This window comes from Stenella coeruleoalba, assembly GCF_951394435.1.
Source record: "Stenella coeruleoalba genome assembly, chromosome: 8".
In the NCBI taxonomy this organism is placed as follows: Eukaryota; Metazoa; Chordata; class Mammalia; order Artiodactyla; family Delphinidae; genus Stenella; species Stenella coeruleoalba.
In genome coordinates, this window is record NC_137154.1 from 78,184,772 (window position 1) to 78,202,308 (window position 17,537).

General features: G+C 38.7%; 1 protein-coding gene and 1 pseudogene across 2 annotated transcripts in view; both read right to left on the minus strand.

Moving 5' to 3' along the window:
* Window positions 1-1,361: 1,361 nt before the first annotated feature.
* On the minus strand, window positions 1,362-2,381 carry LOC307190282 (palmitoyltransferase ZDHHC4-like; annotated as a pseudogene). The gene has a single exon. The product of its transcript is annotated as a palmitoyltransferase ZDHHC4-like (transcript).
* A 10,903-nt stretch (window positions 2,382-13,284) lies between these two features.
* The window catches only part of LOC307190815 (matrix metalloproteinase-20), a gene marked incomplete at both ends in the record, with an annotated part of 50,459 nt that continues 46,206 nt past the window's right edge, over window positions 13,285-17,537 (minus strand). Inside the window, 2 exons of the mRNA XM_079930237.1 lie at window positions 13,285-13,385; window positions 14,394-14,497. Coding sequence (XP_079786363.1) covers window positions 13,285-13,385; window positions 14,394-14,497 — 205 coding nt within the window. The remainder of the gene's footprint in view (window positions 13,386-14,393; window positions 14,498-17,537) is intronic.

Consider the following 17,537-nt stretch of genomic DNA (forward strand, 5'->3'; position numbering starts at 1 on the left):
AAGACTCTAAAAAACAAAACAAATGAAGAGGGACTTCCCTGGTGGCACAGTGGTTGAGAGTCCGCCTGCCGATGCAGGGGACATGGGTTCGTGCCCCGGTCCGGGAAGATCCCACATGCCACGGAGCGGCTAAGCCCGTGAGCCATGGCCGCTGAGCCTGCGCGTCCGGAGCCTGTGCTCTGCAACAGGAGAGGCCACAACAGTGAGAGGCCCGCGTACCGCAAAAAAAAAAAAAAAAAAAAAAATGAAGAAAGAGTCTCATAGAAACAGTGAATAAACTGGTGGTTGCCAGAGAGGAGGGGGAGGGGCTTTGGACCAAATAGGTGCAGGGGATTAAGAGGTACAAAACTTCCAGATAGAAAATAAATGTCAAGGGGATACAATGTACAGCATATGAATTATAGCCAATAATATTTTAATAACTTTGTATGGTGACAGATGGTTACTAGACTTATCATGGTGATCAATTCATAGTATATAAATGTCAAATCATTATGTTATACACCTGAAACTAATATAATATTATATGTCAACCATACTTCAATTAAAAAAATTTAAAAAAGGAATGCAATGGCATATTGTCTCATAGAGATAAAACTTTTAAATGTAAAATTTATATTTAATTGACCTATAAAATTTTAACCAGTTTTGCGTTTATTAGCAAAATCACTTCAATGTTCCTATTTGCACATATATATTCTCCAAAATCTCTTACTAGTACACTCATTAATTAATTGAATAAACAAATTCTTTGACATATGTTTATTTTATGTTTGTTTGAGAGTCATAATTTTACCTTTTAGAAAATTATAGTTTGGCAGTTTGGGAGGTTACACTGAGAAGCCCAAGTGGGCTGTCTTGGCAAAGTATCAAGTAAACCGCATTTCTGGAGAAGTTCACTAATGTTTATATAACCTGGACACATCCTTTCTTGGCCTCCAGAGTGAATTCCAAGTAAAGATAGAATTTTAGCTTTGCTTACTCTGTTTCTCTAGTTTTTCTTCTCTGTCTACTGATTTTTTTTTTCTGACTTTCCCATAGTCAACAATATATTCCCAAGTGGTTGCATCAGTGACTGGAAATTTGGTTTTATAGCATAACCATTTGATGATGTTTCTAGATGATGCAGATGAATTCTCTGTTGTGTGAGAAACAACAGAGAAACTGATTGGTTAGTCTTTTTTGTTTGTTTTTCTGTTCATCTATATTTTCATGAGCTCACATCAATTCAGAATTTTGTGCCCCCTGGGAAAGAGGATAACTCTTTAAGATCGAGACCAGTTTGTCTTTGTATTTCTGTGTTTATCCTCGACTGGGCTGAGGTGTGAGACTGAAGCCATAAGTTCACATTCTTCCCATCCTTATTTCTTCTTTCTTTCATAATGTGCAGCAGCAGGTAGAGAGATCTCTTGAAGGTTACTCCAAAGCCCATGGAAGTGAATGTTGTGGTAAACCTCGGGCTCTGCTGATGGGGGCCAGGCCATCTAGGAGCAATGTTGGCACCAGGCTCGGTCACCTCTCTACCACTTGTGGCGGCTAAGTACAGACAGAACACGGGTAGCTCCCCAGAGGAAGCTCAGCACCACAACAAACCCCAACAAGAAGACAATCCTTGGGAAGGTCAGGAACAGGTGCTGAATAAGAAAGACAGTGTCAACAACCTGCAAGTGTCCAAGGTCATCGACGTAAGTCTCCAGGTACAAGTCAGACACCACCAACTGGTCCAGAAACAGTGCTCTCCACAGCCGTGGTGGCAGCTTAGGCTGTCACCATCAAGAGGAAGAAGAGGAAGTACCTGGTGTTCCAGGCCCCAATGCAGTTGTTCACCCACACACAGTGATGGTCAAACTGATGTACACACCAGTTATACATGCTGCAGTGCTTGGATCATGCTGGTTTCCTTAAATCACATGTGGAGCGCTTCACGTTCTTTGGGAACATCACTTCATCGAATTCATAAACTTGAAGAAACAGTAATTCGCTTGCTTTTGTTATGGTACCGGGGTTGGTTACACAACTTAAGGCAAAAACAAACAAAAAAAACAGGTTTACAACCAGCAGCAGATAAGGCAGAAAAAGGTAATACAAGGAGAACTCCAGCTCTTGACAAAGGCAAAATATTTCCCAGGTGTATTTGGCATAAACTATCCCTTGCAAGATGAGATGCAGGATAACGAAGGTGTGGTTCCATGTACGAAAGTGATAATGAAGCAATCTTACTATGGCTGTCCAAAAGCATTCTGGAATCATACAGGAAAAAGAATCTGTGCTCCTCCTCTGACCAGGCCTTTCAAGCAATGGGTTTTTGAGCAGATGCAGATTGTAACAACACCAATCAGCACCAAAGCCAGGTAGAACAAGAAGAGAACCAGAAAGTCCATCCTGCGGGAGGTGATTCAGGGTCCCCAGCCTACATATATCTTTTGTTTGGATAGTTTTCAGCTGGTAGCTCTGGCATTCCTCCTCCAAACATTCACAGAGAATTCAAATGGCGTCTCCTCTTGTGCAGTGGCATCCGCCTGGCACAACAGGTGGCACCCAAAGCTGCAGGACATGGTTCCTCTAAGACAGCGGTCCCTAACTTTTTGGCACCAGGGGTCAGTTTCGTGGAAGACAATTTTTCCACCAAAGGTGGGGGAGTGGTTCAGGAGGTAATGCGAGTGATGGTTCAGGTGGTGATGTGAGCAATGGGGAGCGGCAGATGAAGCTCCACTCACTCGCCCACTGCTCACCTCCTGCTGTCTGGCCTGGTTCCTAACAGGCCACGGCCCGGTACTGGTCTGCGGCCCAAGGGTTGGGGAACTCTGCTCTCGGATGCTGGATCTGGCACCAGGATCCTTACATAATCTTAATATGTCCCAAATTCACAGAAAATGAGAAAAGTAGTTTTAATATAGAAAATGTATTATTTTTTTAAATTCTTTTTTACAGATACTATTAACTCAGAAACATCTTAAGAATTTAAGTTCACATAATAACGGTAAGTCTCCGGCAAATCAGAATGGTTTAATAATCTTGGTTTTATGAAAAAAGCTAAGTCTTCTCTGATTTATTAGTGTTAAGTATAATACAAGAATACACTTTATTTTAAAATAAGAAGTGAGTTTGTTTTCTCATGAACATACTAGTTAATTTGTAATTTCTCAGTGAGTCCTTCCCTGACTTAGAACACTTCAAGTTAAGAACTACACCTTAACCCCTGATTCCCAATTGCCTGACACTGCCTTACAAGTATTTTTCCTATAGAACTTATCATCTTCTAACATACTATATAATTTAATCACTTATTATGTCTACTGTTTATTGCCTGTCTTTCTCAGGCACACGGGAAGCTCCATGAGGGCAAAGGCTTTTGTTTCATTTGCTGACATAATCCAAGAGCCAAGTAGATGCTCAATAAATATTTTTGAATAAATTAATATGGAATTGAGGCTGAATGCCAGCAAAGATGGGAAGTCAGTAACAGGATATATAGTCAGCCTGACCAGTTCCTGAAAAATAACTTCTCTCACTCCTCCCCAGACTAGACACTAGAAAATTACAGAAATAGCAGCAGCCCTCAGAAATTCTCAGAACCTGATGTTGAATTTCTGAGGTGTCCCTGAGGGGAGGATCCACTGATCAGGTTGAGATATGAGAGTGGCTGAGTCCAGACTTCCAACACCAAGCTTCCTGTCCTGAGGTGCTTCAATTTCTTCCTGGCCCCTAAACTAGGCAAGAAGGCACAAACTAAGATGAAGGCCCTCATCCCTCCCCCAGCTAGGGACACTGATAATCCATGAAAATATGAACTCACAGAGCAAATAAGTGAGGCATCTGAGGAGAGAAAAGATGTCCAAAAGAAAGTTCACATGCTGAAAACCTATGTCTGTGAGATAGGCTGGGACCTGGGAACTGGGACCTTTACTGGAGTGCTTGCACCTGGGAAAATGTCTCCTCCAGCAACAGAATACAAAGAAACCTATAAGGGACTAAAAATAATTGCTTGCATGTGCAGTTGGGGCAAATTATGAACAATAAGATACAAAAAGGCCAAAACCCAACTGCCACTTCTGAGGTGTCGGGAGCAAAAGCAGGGTACTGTGCATGATCCCTGCACACAGCACCACCAAGACCACATAGAGAAATATTGAAAGACCCCAGAATCAAATTGCTAGAGTTTTTCATGTGATATACTTTCCGGAACAGCCTTTACTTTCTGTAGTAGTTTGAAGCCTGCTTCAAATACAGTGAAATTTCCGTTCATATGCATGTAACCTATTTAGGTTTCAGGCTTTCAAACTAAATTTGATCTGGCTGAAACTTATTCACATATTTTTGTGACTAGCCTGTAATTAGCAAAGAGCGAGAGTAGGGGGAGAGAGGGAAGGAGAGAGAGATACAGAGAAGGAGATTGATTATGTAGTTGTGTTTATGGGACGTGAAAGTCCTGGCAGTTAAACCTAACCACTTTCGAGTATTAATATTATGAAAATAACAGAATTGAACTTCAGGTTCACTTGTAGGAAGGAAAATCTGAGACTCCTTTCCTCCTTTTTTTTTTTTTTTTTTTCCGGTACACGGGTCTCTCACCACTGTGGCCCCTCCCGTTGCGGAGCACAGGCTCCGGACGCGCAGGCTCAGCGGCCGTGGCCCACGGGCCCAGCCGCTCCACGGCATGTGGGATCCTCCCGGACTGGGGCACGAACCCCGTGTCCCCTGCATCGGCAGGTGGACTCTCAACCGCTGTGCCACCTGGGAAGCCCCTCCTCTTTCCTTCTTTCTTGCCACCTTTTCCTTATTTGGGTTTCTGTAGCATGTGTGGTTCGTGCTACTTGCTTGGCAATTAGTTAGCATTGATCTTACTCTCTGTACACATTCATGTACATTTCTAGTCTTACCCTTGTGACCGTGGAAGTAATAATACCTCTCAGGGTTACTGTAAGTCTCAAAGCAGATTAGGTATGTAATGATGCTTGAAAAACTATGGTAATAAATATAATTCTAGGACACCAGCCAAGGGATCTGGGGGTTCAGCCAAAGTAGGGTTATGAATCTGTGTACTGGGAACAAACACTGAGGCAAGGGCCTGTTTGCACACACTGGGTTAGGCAGAAGAACGTGTACATCTCTGGGATTCATCCTAACCCTTGGTATACTGGCCCACTGGAGAGCAAGACTGGCCCTTCTGATATGAGCGCCACTGATGGCTGGACTGAGGTTCCAGGCATAATGGTTGTTTTGAAGATTGACTTGGGTACTGGGGAAGGCCTTGACTGAGGTAAAGACAAATTGACTCTGGCTTTCAGGCAAAGACAGAAGAATGTTGTAGAGAACTTGCTAGTCACTTTCTCTGTAAGGCTTGGTAAGATTAAAAATAGAAGTGTTTTCACGATAAGAATAAAATGGAGTTTTTAAAAAAAATCTTGAAACTTCTTTTTTAACCTTTTAAAGAAAGTCCTAGGCTACCAACAACTTTCTTCCAGAAGAGCAATCCTTAAGATTTTGTATTTTCTTTTGTGATTTATTCTTTGATTTTTGTACCAAGAAATGTAAATATCAAGGGAGAAAACCCCTCAAAACCTCGAAAATTCTTGTTGAAAATTAAACCACGTTCTTGAAGAGGAGAAGAAGAATGGATTAGTAGACTGAGCACTGGATGGTGATTAAAAAACTTGATTTTATCAGCTTCCATATTCTTTTATAATCCTTTTTCCCCGAGTTTCCTGGGGGAAGGGGGCTCAAAACATTGTAGATAACAATATAAGGGCTATCTATGACTCCCAAATTTCTAGCTCCAAATTCTTCCTTGAACTCCGGCTTTTATATCTACTACCTAATTGGACATCTTCTCTTGGATGTGTAATAGGCAACTCAAACCCAGCAAAGTCAAAATTTCCCTCTTGATTTCCAGCCCTCATAAACCCATTCTCCCTCTAATCTTCCTCATTTCACCACCTTTCTCCCACTTGCTTAGGCCGAAAACTTTGGAGTTTTTCTTGACTCCCCCCACCACCTTTTTTCCCTAAAATCCCACAGGCACTTCAGGAACAAATCCTGTTGGCTTTGCCTGGAAGAATTTCCTCGATCTGACCATTCTTAGCATCTTCATTGCTCCTTCCTTGGTCAGCACTGTCATCATCTCTCCCTTGGCAAATGCCACAGTCTGGTGTCCCTGCACCCGCTCATAAGCTTTTACAATCTCTTTGCCACCCGGCTGCCAGACTGACCCTTTGAAACCTAGCTGAGATCATGTTATGTACCTGCTCAAACCCTTCTCATGTCATCAACATGAGGTCGATCTCCACTGGTGGCCTGCAGGCTCTGGGTAGTTTGGCTGGCTTTCTCTCGGACCTCACCTCCTTCTACTTTTCTTCTCCCTTGCTGCCTCCAGCCATACTGGCCTTTGCGCTGTGCCTCAAATGTGCCCGACCCCTTCCTAGCTCAAGGCCTTGCACTTACTGCTTCCTCTACCTGAAACCCAGAGACACCATGTCTCCTTCCTTCCCTCACTCACATCTTTGCATAAATTTCCCTGACTCAGCATATCCTTTCCCTACACATGCTTTTATAAAATGGCACTCCAACACCCTTTATCCCCTTCCCTGCTTTATTTATTTTTCACATCATTTTTAATGTCTTTCATTGCATCTAGATTTATTCATTCATTTGAATATTGAATGTCTCTCCCATTAGAATGTAAGCTCCTTGAGGGCAGTTTACACTTGAAAGCAGCTGAGCCTAGACTGGTGTCCACATAAAGTAAACACTTAATAAATATTTTTTCATGCATTAAGAATGAGTACTGAGGGTGATGGTGGGATAGCTAGGGCCTTCAAAAAAGGCTGAATTATTTGTGGAGATAAAACTGTTTTAGGGAAGGGGTGAAGTCTTTCAAAATAAATGGTCAAAAATTTATTAACTTCCAGAAATTGTCAGTTCATACATGCAAATATGCCTAAAGTTTAGTAAAGTGACACACTACAGTTGTTGGGCAGCCTGCGATTCATGTGGAATGTGCTCTAATAGGACTTTTGACATCCCATCCTCTACCGAGGCAGCTGTGAACAACCAACCTCAAAAGCTCACATTATTTACATTGCATTACAGGCCTGGGCTTTTCCAAGAATAAACAAGTTACTAACTATTTACACAGACTTGCTTTTTTTCTGCCCACTGCAGATGAGCTAAAATGGATTTGAATGTTACATTTCTCAACTGGTCTTTTGCAACAGTTTTTTTTCATCCTTCTATCCTTATCTTTTCTGATCTCTCCCTCTACTCTTGTAGGAACAACATGCTGCATTGTGCAACAAAGGTTTAATATTATCCCCAACCATTTAAAATGATATATTGAATGAAAGGAAAGTGTGTTGGATTAAGAATAGTGGAGAAGAGATTAACATGAGGATATGTGCATTAGAAGCATCCTCTTTTGGACTCCAAAGTCACTCACTAATTTCCTACTCTAACTTATTTACCAGCAGGCTTCCCAATTCTGCTGTATTTCAATTCCAAGAGTCTAAGTGGTGGAACCAAGGCAGAGATTATGGCATTTTGAGTATAATAGATGCCTTTTAGTCTTGCCATGTTGACAAGCCACTTGGGGATGGGAATGAGACCAAAGACAGGGTCAGCAGATGGAAGATAATCAGAAGATGCTGTTTAGGCCTACTCAGGCCTGTAGGAGAGAGATGCAGTGAATCTTTTGACCTAGACTTTTCTATGATCTATTATGGGAGTCTAAAACTCCAACCTGTTGACAAACATTATGCATTTCCTCTCAAATGGTACTTTGCTGGGTAATTTGGCTATAAATATTCACAAAAAACCTTCAATATCATTGTACATATAAATGAAAGCACTTGAAGACCCTGTGATATGTTTTAAACATATCACACAGAATTCCAAATAAAAAACGGTAGTTCATTTGTGATCTACCATGTGAAATGGAAGTCCAAGGTGTTTCCAAAGAAACATTTGGAAAAGAACAGAGGACCTAGAAAGGTGGGTCTGCCATTTCACACCAGGCTAACTAGAAGAGAGCTTGGTCCAGCCACAGAAAATTTAAGGCTGAGCTGTTAGGGAAGCTCCTCACCTAGGTGAATCCATTTGTCCTTCAGTAGCCTTTCTGGTACTTTCCAAATAGTTATCACTGAGGTTAATAGGACAATACACAGAGGTCATCAGAAAGCAAACTCTGTTCTGCTTCCTCTTGATTTCAAAAGAAGCAGTCAAACCACACTTCGTTCAAAACTGTTATTTAACTGAATATTTTTGCACTGTTATTCTGAAAACAAGTGAGGAGCATATGTTATAAATTATTTCTGCACAAAATTCCTCTTTCAGATGAGCATATAAATGCTCTGACTGAGTTCTGACACAAACAAAATCACTATTTCTTGTGCTTTAGAGAGACTATATCTTTCCAAAATACATACAACTATATCTGGAAGCCAGTTCTCTTACTCAACAAAGGAATAAGGATTTGTAAGAATTACTTTCAGGGAATGGAGGTTAACCACAGTCAGTATATTATTTGATTGTTGATATAATTTGGAATTTGGAAAAGAAAAATTTCAGGTCACTGGTTATCAATCCTTGTGGTACTATAGCTCAGCTATCTCAAGGGATATACACAAATTCTCCAAAGCATCTCAAAACAAAATTAATTCTAATTGTTTCAAAAACAACAATTATAGAGCCCTTATAAGGTACCAGGGACTATCTAGAGTTCTACATATTTTGACTCATATATTTAAGCCTCTAAATATCCCTAGGAGGTAAGAACTATTCTTACTGTAATTTTACAAAGGAGGAAACTAAGACAGAAATTAGGGAACTTGACCAACCTCACAAGGCTAAAAATAGCAGATCTGGGGTTTGAATTCAGTCAGGCCTCAGAGCACATGCTTTTTGCATCCAGTAACATTCATTTATTTAGTGAAATGTTTACAGTGGACATGCCCCTTGGCTAGCCCTGGACATAAGGAGGACATCTGGCTGGTTGTGCTCGGCACCAGATGCCTTCAGGCTGATGTTTCATTGCTATGGGGTCCCTGTCACAGCTGACCAGATTGCACGGCCTGCACAGATAATTGCACCACCTTGATCTCCTTGCTTATTATTTAAAACAAATAATAGGTTTATTGAAATATAATTCACATACCATACAATTCCTCCATTTAAGGTGTACAATTTAATGGCTTTCAGTTATTCACAGATCACCTTTAGCATGTCATCCATCACCTTTAGCCACCATCACCTTTAGCGTGTCATGCCTATTAGTAGTCACAGCTGCCCCCTCCCTCCAGCTGCTGACAAGCAGTAATCAGCTTTCTGCGTCTATGGCTTTTCCTATTCTGAACATCTCATATAAATACAATCATACAATATGTGGCCTTTTGCGTTTGACTTCTTTCACTTAGTGTAATGTTTTCACATTTCATTCATGTTGTAGCATGTATTAGTCCTTTTCTAAATTGCCAAGTAATGTTCCAATATGTGAATTTACCAGGTTTAAAAAAATCCATTCCTCATTTAATGGCCATGTTTCTATTTGTTGGCTATTATGAATAATGCTGCTGTGAACCTTTGTGTGGACATATGTTTTGATTTATCACAGGTATACACCTAGGAGTGCAATTGCTGGGTTATGTGGTAACTCTATGTTTAGTGTTTTGAGGAGATGTCAGACTGTTTTCCCTCCTTGCTTATTGATACTAAGAAGTTTTCCTCAGCTGACTGTTTTTGCAAAAGTGACTTTTCTTACTCTGTAGAATCAGTTGACATTGGAAAGCAGGAATGCCAGATTTTGTCTTCAACAGTCAAAGATTCAACATCTGGTTGGCTGTAAATAGCCACTTTCAGTAACAGAAACAAAATGGAAAGTTTAGAGTAAACTTGAGTAACTGCTCCATCCTTTTTTTTCCAACATTTTAGTTTTTAAAAAATAATTTTCTACTTCTTATACTTTATTTATTTTATTATTATTATTATTTTTGGCTGCGTTGGGTCTTCATTGCAGTACGTGGGTTTTCTCTAGTTGCTGTGAGCTGGGGCTGCTCTTTGTTGTGGTGTGTGGCTTCTTATGGTGGTGGCTTCTCTTGTTGTGGAGCACAGGCTCTAGGCACGTGGGCTTCAGTAGTTGTGGCACGTGAGCGCAGTAGTTGTGGCTTGCTGGCTCTGGAGCGCAGGCTCAGTAGCTTTGGGGCACGGGCTTAGTTGCTCTGCGGCATGTGGGATCTTCCCGGACCAGGACTCGAACCCGTGTCCCCTGTATTGGCAGGCGGACACTTAACCACTGCACCACTGGGGAAGTCCCCAGTCCCTTCCTAATATTGTCTTTTTAGTGAGTGTATGAAACAAATTTAATAAATGATGGCAATAATTATAGCTAATATCTGTTGAACACTGTAGATGTTCCAGTCTATGAAATATGTTAAATGTATTTTATCATCTAATTGTAGAAGTACTGAAAATTTATTTTAATTGAAATGTAGTTGATTCCCAATGTTGTGTTAGTTTCTGGTGAACAGCAAAGTGGTTCAGTTATATGTATACATATATATATGTTCTTTTTCATATTCTTTTCTGTCATGGTTTATTACAAGATATTGAATTTAGTTCCCTGTGCTATATAGTAGGTTCTTGTTGTTTTCTATCTTATATATAGTTGTTTGTATATGCTAATCCCAAACTCCTAACTTATCTCTCCCCTCCCTTTCCCCTTTGGTAACTATAAGTTTGTTTTCTATGTCTGTGAGTCTGTTTCTGTTTTGTAAATAAGTTCATTAGTATCATTATTTTAGATTCCACATGTGACATCATATGGTATTTGTCTTTCTCTTTCTGACTTGCTTCACTTGGTATGATAATCTCTAGGTCATTCCATATTGCTGCAAATGATATGATTTCATTCTTTTTTATGGTTGAGTAGTATTCCATTGTATATATATACCACATCTTCTTTATCCATTTTTATGTTGATGGACATTTACGTTGCTTCCATGTCTAGGCTATTGCGAATACTGCTGCTGTGAACATTGGGGTGCATGTATCTTTTCAAATTAGAGTTTTTTCCGAATATATACCCAGGAGTGGGATTGCGATCATATGGCAACTCTGTTTAGTTTTTTGAGGAACCTCCATACTGTTTTCCATAGTGGATGCACCAATTTACATTCCCACCAACAATATAGGAGGGCTCCCTTTTATCCACACCCTCTTCAGCATTTATTATTTGTAGACATTTTAATGATGGCTATTCTGACCGGTGTGAGTGATACCTCATTGTGATTTTGATTTGCATTTCTCTAATAATTAACGAAGTTGAGCATTTTTCATGTTCCTTTTGGCCATCTGTATGTCTTCTTTGGAGAAATGTCTATTTATGTCTTCTGCCCATTTTTTTGATTGGGTTGTTTGTTTTTTGTTATTGAGATGTATGAGCTGTTTGTATATTTTGGAAATTAAGCCCTTGTCAGTCTCATCCTTTGCAAATATTTTCTCCCAGTCTGTATGTTGTCTTTTTGTTTTGTTTATGGTTTCCTTTGGTGTGTAAAAGGTTATAAGTTTGATTAAATCCGATTTGTTTATTTTTGCTTTTACTTCTATTGCTTTGGGAGACTGACTTAAGAAAATGTTGCTATGATTTATGTCAGAGAATATTTTGTCTATGTTCTCTTCCACGAGTTTTACAGTGTCATGTCTTATATTTAAATCTTGAAGCCATTTTGAGTTTATTTTTGTGTAGGGTGTGAGGGAGTGTTCTAACTTCATTGATTTACATGTGGCTGTCCAGCTTTCCCAACACCATTTGCTGAAGAGACTGTCTTTTCTCCATTGTATATTTTTGCCTCCTTTGTCAAAGATTAATTGACTGTAGGCGTGTGGGTTTATTTCTGGGCTCTCTTTTCTGTTCCATTGAACCATACATCTATTTTATGCCAATACCATGATTCCTGTAGCTTTGTAGTATTTTCTGAAGTTTGGGAGGGTTATGTCTCCAGCTTTGTTCTTTTTCCTCAGGATTGCTTTGGCAATTCTGTGTCTTATTGTTTCATATAAATTTTAGGATTATTTGTTCTAGTTCTGTGAAAAATGTCATGGACAATTTGATAGGGATAGTGTTATATCTGTAGATTGCTTTGGGTAGTATGGCCATTTTAACAATATTAATTTTTCCAATCTAAGAACATGAGATATCTTTCTATTTCTTTGAATCATCTTCAATTTCCTTTATCGATGTTTTATAGTAGAACTACTAAAATGTAAGATTAAAAAAAATAAGAATGACAGACAGCTGTATTTTATCTGTACTAATGAGTAGGTAGAAAAAAATGGTTTAGCTTGAAGTGAGAAAAACTAAAACAGAAGATAAACAAAAAGATAAATGGAAAGCTGTTCAGAAGAGACCCACTTAGATGGGTTAAAGATAGTTTCATTGAGGGCATTTTATTTTCGGGAAGAAGGAAAAAGAGTGAATTATGAGTATTTTTTCTGGGTCTGCATACTCATGATACTATACCAAGGTTTGAGTTTTCTATAGGTACACAGAATTTGTTGCCAAAGTGTGATAGAAGCTAGTAAACATTAACGAAAGAGAAATGAGGAACTATTCTTATACAACATTTTTATTGGCTTTTGTTAAAAGCCTTCCTGTTGCAAAGTGCCCACCTCTTACCTAGTATGAAAATCCATTTGAGTAGGTTTGCCCACTGTAACCTACTTCAAAGACCAGTGAACACACATAGAGTCAAACAAACAAACAAACACAAAAACAATGAGAAACAAAACTTTTACAGTATGTTGTCTGTGATATGTTTAAAGTAAAGGCGGATACATTTATATTCATCATAACAAATGTTAAGGTCAAAAAAGCCACTGCTTGTAAAGAATTATTATAATTTGTATAGTAATGCTATTTCCTATTAAAAGAATCATAATACATGTCAGGGAGTCCACAAGTAGGCTTCTTCCTGGAAATAAAAACCAAACTTATCAATTTGCCTCAGTGTATTAGGTAAGAAAAAAATGACCGGTGTCTAACTGAAGCGTGCATTGTGTTGATTCTGATTTTGTGTAAAACTGACCATATAGGAATTTTCCATTTGGATTAAAATTCTGAATCCAAAACTAAGAAACAGTTTAGAAGCATAATTATTTTCAACAAATTCTAAATTTCCCTTAGAATTGAAGGCCATGGGAAGAATACATAACCTGAGTTCTGATTTAGTCCTTAAGATCCGGTTACCAGCTGCTCTCGGTCATCTTCATTCCTTAGGAAAGACTAGACTTTTCTATTTAGCAACCAATCCAGGAACTAGATTTCAGCACACTAACCACATCTTCCTTCTCTGTATCATACTTGTACGCTTTGGGTCCTGAAAAGAAGTAAATGTAGCCTAAAAGAGACAAAGTTGAAATTATGATTACTGAAAATGACTTGCAAATTTATAAATGGGATTGTCTTGTAGTTGTAATTTTCTTGAGGTAGCACCAAATGGGGACTGAGAACGTGTCAGGTGGCAGTTAGCTAATCCTCTTCACAGCTCTCTCTGAGCCCTAGAACTTGACACCCCTAACATGTTGATCATCTCTCATCTCTCTTCTCATGCCAGAGGTGGTTTTTGCTTCTACTCAGGCTGTTCCCCTCCAGGAAATCCAGCCCCCACTGTTTTCTTTCCCTAATCAAACCTCTAGCCATTCTTTAAAACCCAGCTGAAGTCCCATCATGAAATCTACAGCACCTGATGCCTGTTTTGATCTTTTCTTCCTCAGATCACCTCTTGCAATTATTGTGAAGACTACCACACAATTCAATACTAAATTATAGATTATCTTGTTTTCTAGTAATTTCATCTGTGTTGGATAGAGGGTCATTTCCCAAAGAGAATAACCATTCCACAAGTGCAGAGACCATATCAAACTGTATTTGCATTTCTGAACAGTGTCCAGCTCTGTGCTATGTACATAAGAAGAATGTTTTGACCGATTCAAAAGATCCAATTAAACTTATTCAACCCACTTCAATTCAATTCAACTTTCCCAGCTATGTGTTAAATTTCAGGAGTTGGGTGATGGTGTGGGGAAAGCCCCTGGGAAGGCTGAGAGTATGTGCATTTTAAAGATGAAAAAGGTAATTTTGACTGGATGGCCTTTATGATGTAGTTGACTAATGCACTGAAGGTATACTTTTAAAACTTTCCATTTGTAAAGAAAGAACCATAATGACAGACTTTTTATACTCTTTCTGGTGGTTAATCTTTTTAGCTAAATTTATAAGGGACTCAGGGACAAAAAAATAAGAACCAAGGACTCCCATTTGGAAATCCATCTTCTTCTATGTTACAGCAGAGACCAGATTTCTTGTTACAATTTCTACAAAGAAACTTTACAGTGGAAACACTCACCATTTAACTCCATAGCAGCATCTATTTGGCCATTAACTCCTGAAAATTCTTCTTCAGTATTTTTTGGATAGTCTTTTTCCATTTTCCTTTTTCGTTCATCATAGCTGGAAGAAATATTATTTCATAAATAATATAAACAAGAAGTATTTATCGATTGTAGAAGACACTGCGCTATCAGGCATATTTAGCCAGGGCTGATTTATGATTTACTTTAGATCTCTCTCTGTCTCTCTGTCTCTCTGTCTTTCACACACACACACACACACACACACACACACACACACACACACACACATTCTGCCATTTCTCTCCCAGTTTCCAGAGATTCTGGGAACACTAGTTTGGGAGTCATTTGCTGTAAACATTCTATTGTTAAAAAATTTGCCAGATATATTGTTTAGAAATAGTTATATTGTTTAGAATTATAGGATCATATTTCTATAATTAAAAAAATACTACCTTTCAATGGGAACTCTGCATATATTTTTAGTGCTTTATTTACTGTTGCAATTTCTGTCTCTCTTTTGTTCTCTATGTATGAATTTCTTGGCTTACCAAACAGTTAAAAACCCTTCACAGAGGCTTTCATTAATGAGCTTCTTACTGTGTACCCATAGAGGAGGGATTGAACAAATAATTCACAGTGAATGAATAAATACATGTGTGAATGCTCAATAGATAAAGACAAGAAATGAGAAAATCTGGAATAATGGAGACTGCCTTTTAAATTGTTTTAATTGAATTAAATTTTTTTGTTTCCTAGAAAGATTATACAACTGACCAAAGAGTAGATTAGGTTTTTTTTTCTGAATCCACAACTACCATGCAATGATAACTCTGAAGATTGGTTAATACTTCTCTTTGTGATCTAAATTACCCCTTGTAGAAAAGACTGTGACTTGTATGAATCAGTATGACTTGTATGAGTTCAGCATGTAGGCAGGGCAGACTCTTTTCCCTTCAAGAAGTTTTCATTTAAAGTGTGAGAAAGTCCCTTCTTCATTAGCGTAGAGCTCCCAACGCAGACATTCCCAAGGTGGACACGCCACTGCTTTCCCACCCAAAGGTCAATTTCTCCTGTGTCTGGGCCACTGAGAGTTTCCTGCAGCAGCAGATCAAATCCACCTTCTCCTGAAATGTGCCTTTCTTGTAACTATGACTGCACAGGCCAGGGGACAGATCTCTCATGATACTGAGCAGATCAAACGTTGGGAAAGAAGTATTCAGGCTGAAACTGACTAGTGGACTGAGGTGCTTTATGGGGTGTTGCGGATAGGAGTGGAAGCTAAATCCTAGAAGTATCAATAGGAGTTGATACTATTGAGTATCAAACTCCCTTTCCAGGAGAGCTATTAGAATCTTCCAAGTAGGCCAAGGGGAAAACCAAGTTATATGAGTTACTGTAAGCACAAATAAACATGGAAGCCATTTACCATATTTTGTTGTCATCAGAAGTGCCAATAAAGAGTGGGGACAGGACACCTGTATGGTATTAGAAGCAGTGGTTGCAAGGTATCAGGACTGTAATGAGGGAAAGACTGGAGAGAAAGAACAGCCAGGCATATTGCCTCTCCCGTGGCTTAGACTTCTTTTGTTCTGAAATCTAGAGTCAGACACTGAAAGTACAGGTTGTTTACATATTAATCTCTGTTCACTAGGTTTTCTTCTCTCAATTCCCTGAGGCAGTTGTACTGGGAAAATGGATGCTTTGAGTGAAGGGAGTGAGGAAGATAATTCCAAAGCTTAAAATATTTGGGGAGAGGGATGCAAAAGGAAGAACAAAGAAGTGACCAAGAGACATTTGGTGTCTGTGGATATAGAGGGAAATGTGGTGGGGGGATGCCAGAGAACATGACATTTTGAATTCTTTGCTTAATGTTGACCCCTAAGCTCAGGGAAAACGGTGAAAAGCCTTTCATGTCTTTATCCTCTTTTGTCTGCTCTGAATAGAGGATTAGAAGCTGAGCTATTATAATTAGAGCTATGCCTTACCTTTGTGTTCATTAAACATTTATGAGTGATTTTGAGAACTTAATCACCATTTATATTGTTTTATGGCAAAAGGTGTTCTCAGTTCCAAACAAGTGACTGACTAAAGAATATCTATAGGGAAACCTATTACAAGTTGGGATCTGCTTGTATATTTAAATTGGATTGGGAAATCTGGAAAGTATGAAAGGAGAGAGTAAAGATCTTTTCTGAGACTAGAAATACTGTTTAAATAATATAGGAATAAGTTTTAAAGAGAAAATGATGACTATTAATCCAATAGAAAAATCTGAAAAAGAAATCTTTCTCTTTTTATCTGTCTGTTTAGTTTGCTAAGGTGGGTGATGGTGACATCTAAAATCTTATATTATATATATATATATGTTCAGAGGATAATGGAGGTAATAATATTATATGTAAATAAAATTTCAAAAGAAATTTTAGAGCTGCAATGTCTGGCTGAGAATTTTAATTTTCAATTGCATTTATAAAAACGTAGGCAAAAATTTTGGCAAAACTATGAAATCATTTTTTTTCCTCCATCCCTTCTACCACTTATGTATTTAATAGTCCCTCTCCCTTTCTGCCAACCCCCTCTCTGCCCTCTTGCCTCTTATCCTATAACTGCTTTCCAAAGAGTATTACTCTCAATAAAATCTATCTCAAAGTATCAGTCTGACACATAAGTCACCATTTTAAGATTAGCTGATAACATGTATATTTCATTTGGACCTTTTACGTAGTCACTGTGTAGATGGGCCTACATAATTAACATAGAGTTACCTACTTTTCATTTTACCAAGTAAGAACATTACCATCAACCCTCAAAATAAAAATTACCACCTATTTCCATTATCATTTCAGAAAGAAAAGAAACTTTAATACTAAAAAAGGCAGAAAGGACATAATCTCAGAATAAAAGATGGTTCTTGCCAATAATACTGACCCAGATCACACCCCCCTGTGTTTATTATATTGTGCTATTTTTATTTTTCTGTGGACTGCTGAAAACTTTGTGATGATCTAGCCCTTGGTTTTTGGACAGATATTTGAGGATTTCTGTTATAGAGCAAAGAGTGTATAGTCAGATGGTTCTGGGTTTGAGTTCTGACTCTGTTACCTGCTGGCTCTGATCAGGGGAAAGTGTTCTGAGCT